Consider the following 12,079-nt stretch of genomic DNA (forward strand, 5'->3'; position numbering starts at 1 on the left):
CCCTTGATAAAGCCGTCAACCACCTCACATTTCTAAAGTACTATTCAATGCTTGAACAAGCTCATATTTTCTGTTGACAGTTTCAGATCGGTGATCATCTCCTGGAATTGATGAAATTGAACCACCAATCATTGCTGTACGTTCGCCAAGATAAGGCCGCGAACCACCTCGAATTTCAAAAGTCCCATTTAATTCTTAAACAAGCTCAACATTCCTATTGTCGGTTTCAGATCGGTGACCAGATCCTGGAAGTTAACGGGCAGTCTTTCCTAGACGTCACCCATGACGAGGCCGTGAACCAGCTCAAGTTCCACAAGCGTATGACCTTGACTGTTCGTGACGTGGGGAAGGTACCGCACTCTTGCACCGCCTACGACTCCGACCCTTGGGAGACGCCTCAGGGGTGAGTGACCAACGTCATCTGAAGCTAAACTCTCATTACGACCGTGTATTTAAGTATGATTCCAATCGGACATAACAGGCGCTACGAAAATGTTATAAAATATTGTATAAAAGTATATAACAGGAGAGTGTTATTAAAGAACAATACATGAGAGTATTTTATAAAGAATTTGGTTACTAAGTTGTAGATTAAATAAACAACTTAGCCACAAAAAACAATTACAAAGAGCCAGTATTTAAGTACTCTACACAGAGATGTATAAATATAATCATTGGATTCTGTAGTAATAATTTTAAAATATTTAAAGTATGTAAATATACTTAAAAAATACATTATTATTTTATCACAACACAAGTTGTAGCCTAAAGAAGGTTTAATTTGTAGTTAGAACAAAATTTAGTTTCGATGAACACGTGACTTTGCCGCTAGTATTAAATTAGAATTTTCAATTGCAAAAGAAAGATTGTACGTGAAAATTTGTAAAATTAATTTAACTCATTGCATTCCTTTCATCATACAATTATTCCCAGAAATGTTTTACACTTTTGCCAATCACAATTTCCATACCCCGAAACTCCTCCTGTTAGAGAGGTGTTGTCCCTACTCCTCCTTGACATTGAACATATAGCAATGTCTATTATACGCGATAAAATGTGATAACTATCTTAATGTTTACTGTGGTAAAGTTATTTTGATTTTTCCGTAAATCACGTTTTAAGCCCACGAGAGTTCTAAAAATATGGCACTCAACATTGTGGTTAGATTATTTATATCCTAACGAAGAATAGTCAAGAAATTGTAACCGTGTTTACAAATGTTCAATAACTTTGAAAGTTAGTTGTTATTCCTCATTTATTCATAACTCATATATAAATGATGTTTCAAGTTGGTGACCGTTCAAATTTACAATCAATTTCGCGTAATAACATTTCAAAAAGTATTTTTTTATATCCGAAATCTACAAAAAATTAAGTTATATACCTTTTTAACACATGTCACTTCAGACGACACACTACGTAACAAATGATCATGATTGTTTAAAGAATTTAAATAACTAATAATTATTATGTTCATGTTAGAGATGTAGCCTCGAGAAGTGTTTTATAATAGAATAACATAATACTAATAAACTTTTAACACTTTTAAACTTTTATTCTTCTTACTATGTACATTTCGGAATCATTGATTCCATCTTCAGGTACAAATACGAAAGAAATATTTAAAAAGTGTTTGCGCGTGGCATACACGTTTTTGAATCGTTGCTTTTCAGTTAAAACCCTAAGTGACTGTAAATTAAAATATTTGTGTGGGTTTTCTTTTTATAATCAATTCACCTCTTCCACATGTTCATTTCCATTTTACGCTTACGTCTTAATTTTCCTTCTTAGTTATTTTCATCATTGTATCCTCGTTTCCCCCAAAAAATCCGTCCCGAGCACTGCACGTGTTCTCTGCCTCAGGAGGAGAGTCCACGCCTCCAGGTCCGCCGCTCTCCAGATGGTGGACGAGAAGGCCAGAGTCGTCCTGAAGAAGAGCGAGTTCAACACGCTCACTTACTACCTGGACGAGTACTCCGCCAGGCAGATGACCATAGAGGCCTTCGTCGCCGTGTTGCTCGAGCTCCTCAACACGCCAGAAAAGGTGACAAATATTACGTTGCAGGATTTTGTAGAAGCCTCTAAGAAATTAGGGATTTTGTGAAAGGCAAACCAGATTCAGATAAAATTTCATTCAAAAGAATACAGATTGCTTTCGATTAAATTTTTAAATTGGATTCCTATTAAGAAAATGATTAATAACGGTTATTTCAAAAGTTATAAATTTTCTTTAGGGCATAAGAATAATGTTGAAAAATGGACAAATAATTTTTATCATTGGACTCGCAGCCAATCCTCCTGATTTGACTTAAAGGCACTTCCAAAATAGAAACTGCTAATCCATGATAAATTCTACAACAGAAATATCAATTTTAATCTTCTATTTATTTATTATTTATTTATAAACAACAATAAAATTTACATTTACAAACATTTTACAATATTACCCTACAAATATTTTATATTATAAACATTTACTAGGTATTAGAAAATATTGCTATTCCAAAAGAAAGACAGAATAAACGGAAAATTACATCCTACAAGGCTGAGCCTGTTTGGAGGCATAACTGTCTAAGTAGTAAATGGTAGTTTGTAAAATCAAGACGAAAGTTAATAATGAATCAGTTACCTCTCAAATTAATTACAAGTGACTACGAAAAAATATAACTTTGTGGTAGACAATTATTTTAAACCAACATAATTAATTTTAGTGTGATAACCTGATAAACATTAAAGGAAGGGCTGATGAAGTACAGCACTGAATGACACACCACCGCTCGAAAATCTGACAACACCGCATCGATGTATAACAGAACTATTGTTCTATTACACACCGATACAACGCCGTCAACCGGAAAACCCAACATAATATGATATTATCTTATCATAGCTCAATGTATATCTAAGCGAACGTACATCTATTTAACCTATTCTTTATCTCTAAAACTGATGATTTATTTTTAAATTAAGAAAAATTCTTCCAATTTCCAAACTTATGCCCTTTAATTATTATGTAATAATGAAAAGATTAATTTCGGTTTCATCGAGGTAGACACTTGGGATTGATTACTTATTAATTAAACAATTTAGATTTTTTAGCAAGACAGCTAGACAAAATATTTTTGTCGACCTTGGCAATATCCCTAAACAGCGATTTCGTACTAAATTCCACAAACTTCCTTGTCTTTGTTTTATTTTACTTGTTAGAAAACTTGTAATGGTTTGTGTTTGTTCACCCGGCAGTAGGCCTGTTTCTACCATTTATTTTGTAAACATCTATCTTTTGAGATGTTCTTATTTATTTTTTTTTTTATAAGACTATCTTAATATTAACGAAATTCAAATAAAAATCTAATTTCAACTGAACACCAGACTGGAGGGCTCAGCGTGACGAGCCCCCGAGATCTCACCCTTTGCCTGATTGAACGATAACGTTGAGTGGCAATTTTCCGCGTGATTGCTTGGAAAATGTTTCCCGCCATCATCCCCACTGTCACTTACGGGCTCATCTGACTTCAGTTTTGGTAAACATTTTTTCAGAGACAAAGTTTAAAGTTAATAAGAACAACAATGGTTAACATTGGTTCAAGTTTAGTTTATTCTTTGAATAACCGTCTATAGTATACAGTACCTTAGTGGTGATCCGTATACGTTGAATATATTTAAACTAGTTCCTTCGTGGCGTTTCCGTAAACGTTGAACATGTTTAAACTAGTTCCTTCGTGGCGTTTCCGTAAACGTTGAACATGTTTAAATTAGTTTCTTTCGTGGCGTTTCCGTATACGATGAATATATTTAAACTAGTTCCTTCGTGGCGTTTCCGTAAACGTTGAATATATTTAAACTAGTTCCTTCGTGGCGTTTACGTAAACGTTGAACATGGTTTAAATTAGTTCCTTCGTGGCGTTTCCGTATACGTTGAATATATTTAAACTAGTTCCTTCGTCCGTCGTTTCCGTAAACGTTGAACATGTTTAAACTAGTCCCTTCGTGGTGTTTCCGTATACGTTGAATATGTTTAAAAACTAGTCCCCTTCGTGGTGTTTCCGTATACGTTGAATATGTTTAAACTAGTACCTTAGTGGACATCAATCGTAAGCCACACTAGTATTGGTGGTTTCCAAATAGGAGGGTACCAAAGGGTTGACAAAAGAAAACGATATTTCTTTAGATCTTTTTCTGAGCTTATAACACTTAAACCTAACTATCATATACGTAAATATAACTTATAACAGCTTCAGCTAAGCATATTCTTACCAATTAGTTGGCTGAAAGCAGTGACTTTAACCTCTTTATCTTGTAGTCTGGCGTTTATATAATTCTTATTTACGCGTCTGACGGTCGTTTTAATTCTAAAGCTAAGAACAATATAGTTTCATATTGTAAACCCTTTCGATAACCTATAATCATTTCGACCGAAGAAATAACTACGATTTCAAGAAAACTCAAATTGTTTGATTATACCATTCAATTTGGTTCTCAACTCGTAGACAATATACTACTCTTATATAGGAAAATTTGCCATATTCCTGTGTTCTGTAAAAGAGCAGTAAATTGCATTTGTTATAGGTAACTTTAGTAGTCTTTATTACCAAACAATTACTTCACGCGAATTTTACTCACTACTTCATAAACAAAACGTTGTTTTTTACATTTCAAATTATATGCAGTATACAGAGATGTAACCAACAAGGGTGTCCAAAGGGTCCGGACCCCCAACCCCAATTTTCTATTTTTTAAATTATTTATTTACAAACTATTATTATTATTTAAATCATCCAGTATTCCTGGCATGTACTGTTAAAAGATCGTTCTCAACAAAGAAATGGGTCAAAAACTTTTTATGGAACAATACGGGGCCTTACTCTCTGTCCACTACGGGTTTTTTGGACCCCTCCCGAAAAATTACATGTTTTTTCCTAGCTACGTTCTTGGCAGTATACTTAAAATACTGCATTTCATAATATTTAAGAGTTTTATAATACCCTTAAGTTAAACAAAATAATAGGTATGACAAGGTGAGGTGGTTTGGTTGCAGTACACGCTGTTGACGGAGCTGCGGGAAGTGGTAATGCCAGAGGACCGAGGGAGGTTTGACGAATTGGTCTACCGGAGAGAATCTGAAGGCCAGCGGCTCCAGCACATGATGGACTCCAGGCATTCCAGCCATACTAGAGTAAGTACTTAGCACATCCATGGAGACTAAATTTATTCCTTGAAAAATTGCGTTCTATTAGAAAAATTCAGTTATTTAGAACAAAAAAGTTATTTTGCTTCATGGTTTAAATCGAAGCCAATGGGAATCTAGAAAGCTCCCTGAGGTCAGTACTTAGGGCCGGGAATCAGTGTTTTGCTGTATACAGATGATAATTTATAGATCTGAACGTAGGATGATAGTGTAAACCGTATTCCAGCCATATTTCTCGGTGTTTTCTTTGATGTGGTTTAAATAGTTTTGAATAAGTATGAAACATAATATTTAACTCGAAGTGTTCTGGTAGGCATCTTAGTTTTAGCCCATAAGAGCAAAACATGTCTCAAATACGTCTATAATATTATTTGTGCATAATTCTGGGAGTATTTCATTTTTTTAAATATGCTTAATAGTATTAAAGCTTCAAAATGCTTTTTAATGTTTACGGTTTTCTTATTCGTAACTTAAGTTTTAAACATTTATTTGTTTTTTTTTTATTAATCTCAAACTTTTAGTATTGTATTATTTTAATATTTATATAGTATTCACTTAACAAGAAAAACTACAGAGTGTTTATACAATCTATATCTAACCTAACTAAACTATGTCTTTAAAATTAGACATCTCAGATGATTCTAATCCTAAACAGAACGACGTAAAATGTTTTTAGGTATATCATTGTTCTTGGGGTAAAACTCGACGAGATGATTGTAGTGAAAACATGTCGAGTTTTACCCCAAGAACAATGATATGCCTAAAAACATTTTACGTCGTTCTGTTTAGGATTAGAATCATCTGAGATGTCTAATTTTAAAGACATAGTTTAGTTAGGTTAGATATAGATTGTATAAACACTCTGTAGTTTTTCTTGTTAAGTGAATACTATATAAATATTAAAATAATACAATACTAAAAGTTTGAGATTAATAAAAAAACAACTAATTACTTTACTAATTTAAGGCCCTTCTCTTCCTTATTGTGTCTAGCTACTGAAATATCACACTATAATGCTACGAAATTCTGCAGTAAATACTGTTAACGGGGTAACATTTCTTTTGTTCTGTTTTTCCCATTTTACACTTTTCCGCCTACTCATTTCTGCCCGCTAAATTCTTTTTAGAACAGACAGCTAGTCTAGCTAATGTGTCTAGCGTCTGTGCTGTTAATATATCATAAAATACTGGGATTATATGGGTTATATTAAAGTAGATAATGAACTAAATGCAGGTGTTTTGAACAACTTCCACACGGATGCAATAGTACCTTTTATGGTTTAATATCAATCACCAAAATTTGTATAACTAATAGAAACATTTTCTATAGTGTTTTGTGGGTTCATACATGTTATCACAGCTGTTCACAATCAGACTTTATATGTTTACTTTAGAGATCTAATTCATTTGCCTTTTCAACGCCACTGAACTGGTTGTAGTGACGGATGTATTCGAATACGCCAATAACCGCATCTCAAGTTGTAGAGATGCTATTTAGGAATTGCCTACTATGACATTCAGTATTATGCTATTAGCTCTTTTATTGTATTATTTATACAGGAGATAAATCATTATTAGGGAGTTGCGTTAAGGTCATGGAAGGGATTACTTTAGTTACAGGGCCGAAGGACGAAAGGGCTGAGCTTATATGGTTGCCGTTCAAATATTTCCGCCTTAGCTGTTCGAGCCTCTCACTTCAGTGTTCGACCGCCACGTGTAACTAAAACAATCAGTGCTAGTAGCCTATGTAGACTGCATATATGTCTATAAGTATCTAAAAATCCAGCACAAAAGATAATGTATCTATTTTTACAAATATTTTTGTTAACAGGAGATCTCCAAAAATACCATTGGATCCCCCTAATGTTATGTTTATTTTTATGTTAAACTGCAAAATAAACTATATTATTATGAATTTATATTAGACAAAATTCGATTTACTTTAATCGCTGTACACGCACGACTAAAATAGAAAGTTTACTTCATTAAAAAAAAGCAATGAACAAGTGTAATTCATAATTTGTCATGTTCTTAATTTTAAATAGAATACCACAACTACGTAAAATATATAACCAAATAAACATTCGTGCATATTCACTTTATAATTTGTTACAATTGGGAAAAGAAACTTTAAGAAAAATATATTTTTATAGAATGGTTTCCAGGGAAAATAAACAAATAAATTATTTGTTCCGTAAATAACATCATTTCAATCTCTAACGTTAATCACAAAACTAATAATTTTAATCTTTCAAATCTTGTATAAAATGATTCAATAGCCAATTTTTTTTAGTTTATTTATTTATATTTCAATAATGTGGTCTAATTCCTTCCCAAATTACGTTTAGAATTGAATCAGTGTATTTTCCTTTCAAAAATTTACTTTTTATAACACATTATAATGTTTAGCTTTAATATTAGTAATGTTTTAACTATCAGTACTAACACGGGATTCATTATCTCCTCAATAAAACACATGCTTTCGATGGAAAATATGTTTCAAAGACGTTTTAAGTTGAGGTACTTCATGACAATTCCCTCCTTTTACAGTTTTTTAGTTACATTCATTTGTAATTTTTCAAATGGGGTTGGAAACTAACAAGTATGTTTATGTGATATGACATCTGGAGGGAGACTCTTAACTGTTAAAAATAGTTAAACAATTTATAATAAACCATTTATAACATAATCGTTCATTTGTAAAGCCCTGAAATCTCAAGTTCGGCACATAGTGAACACAAAATACGATTAAACTACTTTTAATTGACTCCCTGAATGTGGTTAGGAGGATGCGTTTTATTTGTTTTTATAGCTGCAACCGTTGTACCGTCATACATTTATCAGATTGGACTTGTACAATGATTTAGCGTTAAAACTATAACTTACAGTGGAAACTAGCAATTTAAGAGTAGAAGGAAAATATTATAAGTAGTAAATGTTATTGTTACATTAGTTTGGTTACTAGTAATAATACGGAAACAATGAACGAGAAGTTTGTAGTATAACTACAAATGTGTAATAATTATTAACTCGTTTCAAGTTTCTTATGAAATTTAAAAATATTAAAGTAACATATATTATTCAGTCTGTTAATTGCGTAGTAAAGAGCGTGATTGTGACACAATTCACAACAGTTGATGTTTTTTTTAGTCACTATGACCAAAACTTAAAACTACACTTTATGTTTAAAACTTAGTTTCCTACAATTTTTTAACTTTATTAACTAGAATTGTGTAAACTTTGTTTCAGCGGAAAGGAGGAGGCGGCTACGATGCGAACCATCTATTACCCAACATGCACCACGAGTCGGTGAGTCCCTCTCTGTCTCTTTCTCTGTCGTATTCTTGCATCCGGTTCCGGACCTGCACGTTCACCCTTGCTCACTCTGTCTCTCTTGCTCTCTCTTACACATGGCTGGCATCTTCTCTGGCGTCTCAGGGCACCCTACTTGGCTGAATGTTGGCAACACTGCTCACCCAGCACTGTTCCAGGTCGACCAATACAAAACTTCAAAATACCTTTCAAAATCTTAAACGTCCTGGCGTGATTTAAAGCCTGTTACAATACTAAAACCAAGGGAATAATATTAATTTTTCATCTGGATAAAAAAATAAAATAAACTATTTAAAAAGTAAGTAGATTTATAATAGAATAAATCTGAGGAAAGAAAATTATTTCATAAATACTTAAGGTTACACAGTTTAAACAAAAATAATATATAATTCACAATTTGAAATTTTATTATATGATGAAGAAAAGGCAAATTTTAGAAATCTATAAATATATAAGTTACTTCTGACAAATCGAAAAATCTTGCTTCATGAAGAGACGCAGGGTGGAAATAACTATGAATCTTTTTTTAACTTTACTTATTCAATTGAAATCAATACATACCTTAGTTGTTTCAGTTTAGAAAGTTTACATTTAGAAAGTTTCCTTTTTAATATTTTGCTTTCTACATTGTGTCCTTCAAACTACCGCCATTTTGGGAAAAATTTCAAAATAATAAAACTTCAAGTAACGGTAGGAACCATGATTTAAAACCATTATTTATTTCCGATTTTGAAAAACAAGTGATTTTTCGCCCTGCATAATAAGTATTTTTAATACTTTGAATATTGCATAGCTTACTTATTAATTTTTAAAAATAAATGAAAAATACTTTTTAATTCAGGCCCACGGAATTTAGAAATATAATCTTTATAATTTGATTGTACTGAAATACGTTTGCTTTTAAACTGTTGCTACTATTTATTAATTATGTTGTGACTTATACAGCTACTCATGAATGAGGACTCTTACTTTATAGTCATTGGTTAAAAGGAAACGTTATTTATGTACTTACTTAATAAATGAAATGTAATGATCCACGTTGTTCTTTTCATTATAAAAATCAATTTTGTGAATTTGCATCTTATATAAGATTATTGCAGATTTATTGGTTTATTGTAAGTTACTTTAATTTAGTGAATAATTTATATAAAAAATATCAACCAACTGTGTGATTATTGACCACATAATGTTTATATTATTTGTTTTATTACAATCCCATGTTAAAAATTACCAGTTTTGTATTAATATCACTTGCGGTTTTATTATAATGTTATATTCGAATCTTATTAACACAAACATTACTAAAATTTTTATATTATACAATTACCTTATTTTATAAACGTCTTAACGGAAATTTCAATTAAAAAGTGAAGACCTAATAAATTTAAAAAAATGTTGTGGGTTATAACCACTATTACGTTATATATGCTACATGAAGAAACATAAACTGCAAATAAATTTTTAAACACTTAACAGTTTTATAAACACATCAATTAATATTATACGTTATGTAATTAACTATAATGACGATTGTAATAAATCTTTACAAACCTGATTTTAATATGTGTATATGCTGTGAGAATGAAAATATCTGACAAAGGTGATGAAAAATATTTATAGGTCATGTAGTAGTAATGATACAGCTTTGAATTGCTAATGTACTGACTCTATCATCATGTAATACAACAATCATGTAGCCTCTTGTGTGTTATGATCCTTGAAAGGAGTGATCCTGGATGCTCTGGTACTCATATACTAGATATACCTAGATACTTGTTCATCGTCATATAACATGTACGATGGCTGAATTGTAGAGATATGCTAGAAACATGAAATGCGTTAAAAATGTTCAAGGTTCCAGTCACGTAGATTAGTTAGCATAAAATTGCATTTTGTTTGATATGTGGTAGATGAAGAAAGGATTGATAAACAACATTTTTCGATGTTGCAAAAGCGATAAGAGCGGCTAGAGAGTAGAGAAACACGTGTCGCACCAGTAGAGAACAGTCTGGATACAGAGAATGGCGCTGTGAGGAAAACACATTCAAGTGGTGGCCTTAAGTGATTCGAAACGAGTGTATCGGGCGCCGAGACAACCGCTGGGTAGTGCCGGGGGGGGGGAGGTTTGGCACAGAGCCAAACTACAGTGAGGTTCTAGTGAAAGGGCAGATCCCACCCCCTCGCTCTTCCCGTTGGTATACTCGTAAAAGTAACGTAACTTTCCTCCAACAATCCAACCCTTCATGCATAATATGAACTTGGCATTACGTCTCCCAGCTTTTTTACGATCTGCTTTCCAAAATTGTCGGCACCGAGACACTTAACATGACATTAATCGAAAAATCGTTTCTTTTCGTGATCTGATATCAACATACATTTGTCCACTATCCATAGCTTTCAGTCTGTTCCCAAAACTGAAGAAGTTTCATTCATACAATTCGAAAGCTATAAAAAGGTTATAAAATCAGTAACTTGAGCCCTTGTAATGATAATACTTGAATATAATTTCAACTGTAGCATATCGCGGTTGTATTTAGTAATATTTTAGAGCTCCACCAAAAGTATCTCCTCAAATTATATTTCTGGGTATTTTAGATTCATTTCATTCCATAGTACCTGAAAGAAAAAATCGATTTTCTTAAATAGTATACAGATTATGATAAAAATTATTCTCCTTATCATATCATATTCCCTGAGCTTTGCAAGAAATTGTTCATAGAGTGGTACAGTAGTGAAGAAATAAGAACTCGATATGCAACGTTAGGTGTAGAGTAGAACATCATGAATAAACTAAACAGTCTATATATAACAACACTAGTCGGAACTTGAAAATTCTAATCTTTGGTCTCAATAAAGTTCCTCTTCCTACGACATTTTAACAAAATAATTTATAATTTATATTTCTTCTTTCAAAATTTAACTATTTATCTAGTTTTTATCCAGACAATTGCATTCTTTATACATCGTGGTCGATAAAAAAAAACTCTACTCGGTGCTGTAAATAATATAATATAACGTCTTCCTAGCTCCAATAAACACCTCTCTCTTCAACTCTTTCTTAGCCTAATAAGTCGCAATAAATGTTTATCGTCGTATTAACCTCTCTTGGCTCAGATTTATTTTCAAACTCATCCTCTGACTGATATTTTTTAAGCAAGAGCGTTGTTCATCTTAAATAAAACCATTTCAAGTTGAAAACTTTCTGAGAATAAAACATTTAGCGTATTTTCCTAGCTGAGGAAATCAAACTTACGAGTGCATGGAGTTAATATTGAAATGATAATTGTGGTATTCAATTCTGTAATCACTTAGATAGGTTTCTATTCGGTGGAATTACTAAATAATTTTGAATGAGACGCATGTTAGCTACTAATCCCCAGGAGGGTTAACTTTATCCTAGTTTCTAGAACCTGCCAGTAAATCTGGGCAACCGAATGGATGGGCTCTAGCGATACAATAGTAATCACACATATTGGAGTTCAAGGATAATACCAAGTTTCCTATGGAGGAAGATTGTTGGAGTTCACGCCCCTTTCGTGTTAAAGATTTTACAAGTTCA

At 32.5% G+C, this 12,079-nt stretch overlaps 1 protein-coding gene across 4 annotated transcripts in view; it reads left to right on the forward strand.

Annotated features, from left to right (window-relative positions):
• The window catches only part of LOC124364673 (whirlin), a 322,655-nt gene that overhangs the window by 189,099 nt on the left and 121,477 nt on the right, over positions 1 to 12,079 (forward strand). For all 4 annotated transcript variants that reach the window (XM_046820333.1, XM_046820334.1, XM_046820335.1 and 1 more), the window contains exons 3-6: positions 231 to 403; positions 1,864 to 2,044; positions 5,039 to 5,176; positions 8,437 to 8,496. In XM_046820333.1, the coding sequence (XP_046676289.1) occupies positions 231 to 403; positions 1,864 to 2,044; positions 5,039 to 5,176; positions 8,437 to 8,496 (552 nt within the window). The remainder of the gene's footprint in view (positions 1 to 230; positions 404 to 1,863; positions 2,045 to 5,038; positions 5,177 to 8,436; positions 8,497 to 12,079) is intronic.

The sequence above is a fragment of the Homalodisca vitripennis genome, chromosome 6 (assembly GCF_021130785.1).
Source record: "Homalodisca vitripennis isolate AUS2020 chromosome 6, UT_GWSS_2.1, whole genome shotgun sequence".
In the NCBI taxonomy this organism is placed as follows: domain Eukaryota; kingdom Metazoa; phylum Arthropoda; class Insecta; order Hemiptera; family Cicadellidae; genus Homalodisca; species Homalodisca vitripennis.